This window comes from Nematolebias whitei, chromosome 3 (genome assembly GCF_014905685.2).
Source record: "Nematolebias whitei isolate Nwh7 chromosome 3, NemWhi1, whole genome shotgun sequence".
In the NCBI taxonomy this organism is placed as follows: Eukaryota; Metazoa; Chordata; class Actinopteri; order Cyprinodontiformes; family Rivulidae; genus Nematolebias; species Nematolebias whitei.
Window position 1 is genome coordinate 26,697,594 of NC_056500.1, and position 7,001 is coordinate 26,704,594.

Sequence of the window (7,001 nt, forward strand, 5' to 3'; positions counted from 1 at the left end):
TATATGTATATATACATATATATGTATATATACATATATATATAAGAGCACGGAATGTCACGATTTTAGCTTTTTGCCTCCTCTCAGCTACCTGCAAGCTCTCTCAACCACGCCCACTTCTCGCTCTGCTGCACAGAGAACAGTTGATCAGCTGCAGCAGGAAGTATATCCTTGTATTAGTATTGTTTTGGTGTGTCCCTCCAGGATCATCAGTGGCCTCCATCAGCCTCTTTCTTTAAAACCTCTGACCTCATTTCACCATCAGAAAAATGTAGCCTAACTCAAACAACTGACTCACAGCATTCACAGCAACGTACCTGAATGATGTACACTTCTTCTCTGCCGTTGTACCACACCTCAAACTTTTTGTTGTCACCTTTGACGTTCTCCGTTATCCCCACTGAACTCATCTGGGTGGAAAACAAGAAACGGAGATGAACGAGCTGGGAACTGTCTCGGATGTTTGACCAGTCCAGGTCATTTCACAGCTCAAACCAGATATTTACATACACTGCATTAAAAAAACTAATAACTTCTTTGTCTTGTTAAAGGTTAGTTATGATGCACAAAATTACTTTTGTTTCATACATGACTGAATAAAGAGTTGTCGTTTTTGTTATTCCTTTCTTCAAAGTTACAAGTGTTCGTTAATTTTCTTAGTATTTGGTATCACTGTATGATTTGGGTTAAGACTGTGTTCTAGTTTTTATTCTGTAAACTACAATTTCAGTTTTGTATCTGGTTACAGTGATGTTTATTTCTGCCAGTGTTTTGTTTTATTCATCATGTTTGTTCTGTAACCTCTCCAGCCCGGCCGTTTTAGGTTTCTTCTTCTGTTTGCCCACTAACTCTCACTTGAAATTAATTTCTAATCATCTCAGCTGTTCTGACGCACCAAACTTCCCAGCAGATATAAACTCCCTGTTCTCCCTCAGTCTGTCAGATGTACAGGTCCTTCTAAAAAAATTAGCATATTGTGATAAAGGTCATTATTTTCCATAATGTAATGATAAAAATTTAACTTTCATATATTTCAGATTCATTGCACACCAACTGAAATATTTCAGGTCTTTAATTGTTTTAATACTGATGATTATGGCATACAGCTCATGAAAACCCAAAATGCCTGTCCCAAAAAATTAGCATATCATGAAAAGGTTCTCTAAACAAGCTATTAACCTAACCATCTGAATCAATGACGTAACTCTAAACACCTGCAAAAGATTCCTGAGGCTTTTAAAAACTCCCAGCCTTGTTCATTACCCAAAACCGCAATCATGGGTAAGACTGCCGACCTGACTGCTGTCCAGAAGGCCATCATTGACACCCTCAAGCAAGAGGGTAAGACACAGAATGAAATTGCTGAACGAATAGGCTGTTCCCAGAGTGCTGTATCAAGACACCTCAGTGGGAAGTCTGTGGGAAGGGAAAAGTGTGGCAGAAAACGCTGCACAACGAGAAGAGGTGACCGGACCCTGAGGATGATTGTGGAGAAGGGCCGATTCCAGACCTTGGGGGACCTGCGGAAGCAGTGGACTGAGTCTGGAGTAGAAACATCCAGAGCCACCGTGCACAGGCGTGTGCAGGAAATGGGCTACAGGTGCCGCATTCCCCAGGTCAAGCCACTTTTGAACAAGAGACTGTGTCAGAAGCATCTCGCCTGGGACTGCTGCTGAGTGGTCCAAAGTTATGTTCTCTGATTACAGTAAATTTTGCATTTCCTTTGGAAATCAAGGTCCCAGAGTCTGGAGGAAGAGAGGAGACACATAATTCACATTGCTTGAGGTCCAGTGTCAAGTTTCCACAGTCACTGGGGTGTCATGTCATCTGCTGGTGTTGGTCCACTGTGTTTTATCAAGCGCAGGGTCAATGCAGCTAGCTATCAGGAGATTTTGGAGCACTTCATGTTTCCATCTGCTGAAAAGCTTTATGGAGATGAAGATTTCATTTTTCAGCACGACCTGGCACCTGCTCACAGTGCCAAAACCACTGGTAAATGGTTTACTGACCATGGTATTACTGTGCTCAATTGGCCTGCCAACTCTCCTGACCTGAACCCCATAGAGAACCTGTGGGATATTGTGAAGAGAAAGTTGAGAGACACAAGACCCAACACTCTGGATGAGCTTAAGGCCGCTATCGAAGCATCCTGGGCCTCCATAACACCTCAGCAGTGCCACAGGCTGAATGCCTCCATGCCACTCCGCATTGAAGCAGTCATTCATGCAAAAGGATTCCCGACCAGGTATTGAGTGCATAACTGAACATGATTATTTGAAGGTTGGCGTTTTTTGTATTAAAAACACTCGTCTTTCATTGGTGGGATGAAATACGCAATTTTTTTGGGACAGGCATTTTGGGTTTTTATGAGCTGTATGCCATAATCATCAGTATTAAAACAATTAAAAGACCTGAAATATTTCAGTTGGTGTGCAATGAATCTGAAATATATGAAAGTTTCATTTTTATCATTACATTATGGAAAATAATGACCTTTATCACAATATGCTAATTTTTTTAGAAGGACCTGTAGGTAAGACCCAGAGGAAGTTCTGTAGTTGTTTGGTGTGTACGACTTCCATTTTGATATGTGTGTCTGCATTTGTGTAAAAAAGGTCACTTCGCAAATCCAAGATGGCCACCACCAGGGCTTAATTTGATCTGGATTCTGCTGCAACACGATCCGGGAACTTTTATTTTGACAGGGTGTGTTCCGTTAACTGTTTGCTTGGATCCGGTAACTCTCAGACTTACTAATAATAAAGTTATAAGGAAGCTTAGTTCTCAAACCTTAGATTCACTAAACTATGGAATAAATATTAAATAAACTATGACACAAACAGGCCAATAAAATCTATAATTTTTTGCATGAGTCCATTCCTCAATGCCACCTGTCAATCAATCCAGTGGGCTTGTCAGCAACTGACCAATCAGCTATCTCAATTTATCCTGATGTGAAACGCCCCTTACTTGAAGGATCTGGAGAGGTGGTGGGGGGGAGGGGGGTTAGGATGAGTGAGAGAAGTGAAGTGTGCTAAACAACTAGTAAGGTAATAAATATTCCTGCACTCAATAGGCTACACTTATAAATCACACATAAAGCGTTTAAAGTAAATTATAAATATGAATTGGTTTGGTATTATGACATTTGTGCTCCTAAGCGTTATGATGTGTGTGCGTTCCAGTATCAGTGTTGCCCTCAGTGCACCTTGATCTCACACCGCTATTTGCGTTCTGGCATCGTTTGGTTTACGAATTAAGCACTGGCCACCACCATATATAAATATAAACCAGCCACCCCAATCATTTGGGGAAACTATACTTTCAAGCAATATAAACACTAGAAAGTGAAAGCAGTTTCCTCAGATTATTAGTGTGGCCCTTGGGGTGGCTCAAGATTAATCTATGGGGGCCAAGGCCACCATTGTATACCCTCTGGCTGTGCCTCTGCACCTGGAGGTGGATACAATGGCTCCCTCCACTCTCCAGGATCCATCACTCTGAGCTGCTTTAGACAAGAAGAAACAAAACTCCTGTTCTTCTCCACAGTGTAACTCGTCCCCACTTTTTCTTTCATTTACCCTTTATTTATACAGGTAGTCTCATTGAGCCACGAGAACTCATTTTAAAGAGAGACCTGTTTAGGGAGCAGATGGTGGGGGTTAGGGACCTTGCTCAGGGACCCAGAGTGGGGTTAATGAGGGTGGAGGCAGGTGTGGGTGTTTCATCTTTTCCACCCACATTTTGATGTGGATGGTACTGGGAGTTGAACCTGCAACTTTCCGTTCACAGGCCCATCTTCTAACCTCTGTGCCACCACTCCCCCAACTTGAACATCTTGCACCAAAAACATTTAGGTTTACAAACATTCTCTGTTCAATTCCAGTCCAGAAAAACACTCGTCTCCAAAACTACAAACATTCACAATTCAAATCCTTCAGACAGGGACATCATCGAACCACTTGTTTCCAATTATTGACTCCAGGCTGCAGATCTCTATTGCTAAATTTTATACAAACATCAAACATTTTGTTACCACTTGAAAAGTTTGTCAAAGCAGAAAGGTACTTTTTACCGTAAGGTTCAGAACCTGTTCGAGAGGGTTTTTTTCTGGTTTGATATTCTACATATGTACTGAATCTGTTGGCATTAATCTGATTATTAATGGATAAAAACTGACTGTATGTACTGTGGACATGTTTTGGTTTGAATATAACAGGATATGATTTGAACCTGTTCATGTTTAGTGATGTGTTCATGTTGTTTGAGAAGACTTGATGGTCCTCATGAACTGAACTGACTTGCATGGGATAAGTCAAAATGAGGCGAACTGAAACCGTTCTTTGTTCAGCTGCAGCGATGAGTCCATCACGTCTCATCAGAACACACAACAGATTAATAAAACCAGAACATAGTGAGCCGAGCCACACCAGCCACGGTCTCTGACCTTCAGTAAGTGTTTGAAGCTGTAGGTCGGAGTCTTCTCGTGTCCTTCTGCGCTCTCTTCTCGTTTCTTACAAAACAACAACATTTTGTCGTACAGAAACAGGTGCCTCTGCATGGGTTTGAATCTCGCCAGGTCCTTCACCTGAAATTATAAAACGATTTATTGTTCCATGTGCCAGGTGGCCATTCTGATCCTGCAACCTTCTCCCTGTGAGGCGACAGCCCTGAACATCTTTTACTTAGAGAAAAGGACAAAAGTGAGTTTACCCCCGATTTAAATACTTTCTTGTGGAAGTTGTTTTGGGAAAAAAGAGGCAATGGTTAAACCTGCAAACTGTATTACAGCAGGTATGGAAACATCATCACAGAAAAAACACAACATGCTTTGATTGAACTGTTTAAAATCTAGAGCTCAGGAATGGCACACAGTGTGAGGATTGTTGTAGGTTGCTTGTTACCCTGTCTTTGTCTCTGACGCACCTGTCCTCTGCCCTAATCACACCAGGTGTTCCTCATTACCAATTATGCATGTTCCTATTTATTCGGTGTCTTGTCCTTTCTTCATTGTCTGTGGATTATCCTTCTTGGTGTCCTGTGTAGTGAACCTGATCTGACCCTGATCTGACCCTGATGACCTCAAATCTATCAGATGGACAGGGACTGTTATTTCATTGATCTGAATACAGTCTGAGCCATCTGATGACTTTCTTTCTTGAACTAATCAAGCAGAAAAGACAATTCTCTATGATCATCACTGTTTACAAATGTTTGATAATCAAATTGTGTTAGTTCACTCAATGTTTACAGGTTGAAGAGAACTACTCATTTTTATTTTACATAAACAGTAAGTAATGATTTTTATTCCTCATTTAAAGAAGAAATCAGGTTAATATGCATTTCTTGATTTTCTGTCTGAAATGAGCCAAGTTTTGTAAGTATGTGAAAGGTCGGTTTTCGGTCAACTAAAATGTTTACCGAGAAAGATGTCATGTTTAAACTTTTGCAGAAGATTACCAAGTGTGAGACTCCACGAAGTCTGAAGTCCTACAATAATCTTTCTGTTCGTTACTAAACAATCCTTGATTTTTAATAACATCTTACACCATACACCACACCTCTATTCCTGGTCCATCGACCAATCAAAAGCTCTCAAATGAACCGGAAGTCGACCCATTTAAAATGTGGCAACTTCCCAGTTCATGTGAGAATTCCGGAGAATTCAGGAGAATTCCAGAGATGAAGAACTAGAGAGTTGCTGGAGTTGAAAGATTCTGTTAGAGTCTGAGAAGTTCTGAAGAATGAAAGGAGTTCAGAGTTCTTGGGTGCAAACGCGTTCAGGATGATCCAGAGACGTTTTGGGATTATAACTTCTGTTTGAACAAACCACACACGACTATCTAAGGATTTCAGCTGCTCTCAACGGAGACGCTGAAAAAGTCTGGAGGATTCTCTATCGAGCTGATCTATCATCAACCAGGTAACGGTCTCCTCTTCAACTAAAGTGTACCGGAGGCAAGCTGAGATCTGATGAAGCGTGCACGTTCTGGACAAACAGATTAATTCCCTCACATATCTCTCTGTAAGATAAATCTCCATTTCATCTTAAAACTCTCCTCTTTCTCATAAAATCAGTACAGATATTTTAGAAATATCTGAAGCAAAGTCCTCGTTCACCGCCGAGTGATCGATGTCCCTTTTCTGTGAAACTTGTCTGTTATTATTTTCATATTTTGCCAAATTAATGTAAATGTTTGATGTTAAACTTTGATTCTGAAAATAAATGACCGCATTCATTTTGATGGGTCAAAGATAAATAACGTCTCTCGTTACATTTCTGTTAAATTCAATGCACGACATTACACAGTCAGAAAGATGAGGAACTCGTGAATATTGTATGCATATATATCTCATATATTGTCATACTACAACTAGTGGCACGTACGTACGTTTCTACTACACCTGCATACCTCTTAATTGGAAGGATCAGCTGGTCTCTCAACAAAATCGATCAACTTCTCCCAACAGGAGTCAGGGTAAGGAGGACACTCTGAACTCTAGAGGAAAAATTGGATTCATGGTGATGACTAGAATCTACTGTTTGGGTTGGTGGAATCTGGTTGTCTACAAATTCGTGTGGAGGTGTTGAAGCTTGACAGTGCTCGGACTGAATGTGGAGCTGTGACAGGGAATTGCAGCAGCTGTATCAGGACTGTGTTCTCCCTGGCAGCACTCATGAATGGTGGGAATAATCTGGAGAAGCTGTGAGCTCGACTTTGGAGTAAAGGATCAATTCGGCTGTTTTGGAGTTTCCATCAGAGAATATGTACCAGCGAGACTTTAAAGGAAGAAACAACAATTACGAGTTCTGCCTGACCCAAACTGTGGCCTTGATGCCAGACTTATCTCAACTCCTCCTGGAATGTTTTGAAAACAACAAAGATGCTTTGACTGTTTCCTCACCACTCCCTTCCCCAAGGCCGTGGACATGTGACAGAACTTCAACTGAGCTGATGATGAATGTCACCTCTTATCTGGACAATGGCTGAGGGGGGGGG

The 7,001-nt window shown here is 41.2% G+C and overlaps 1 protein-coding gene across 1 annotated transcript in view; it reads right to left on the bottom strand.

Annotated features, from left to right (window-relative positions):
- Positions 1 to 83: 83 nt before the first annotated feature.
- The window catches only part of mcf2l2 (MCF.2 cell line derived transforming sequence-like 2), a 66,225-nt gene continuing 59,307 nt past the window's right edge, over positions 84 to 7,001 (bottom strand). Inside the window, exons 23-25 of the mRNA XM_037674266.1 lie at positions 4,448 to 4,588; positions 318 to 410; positions 84 to 128 (exon numbers count right to left, since the gene is read on the bottom strand). Of these exons, the coding sequence (XP_037530194.1) occupies positions 84 to 128; positions 318 to 410; positions 4,448 to 4,588 (279 nt within the window). The remainder of the gene's footprint in view (positions 129 to 317; positions 411 to 4,447; positions 4,589 to 7,001) is intronic.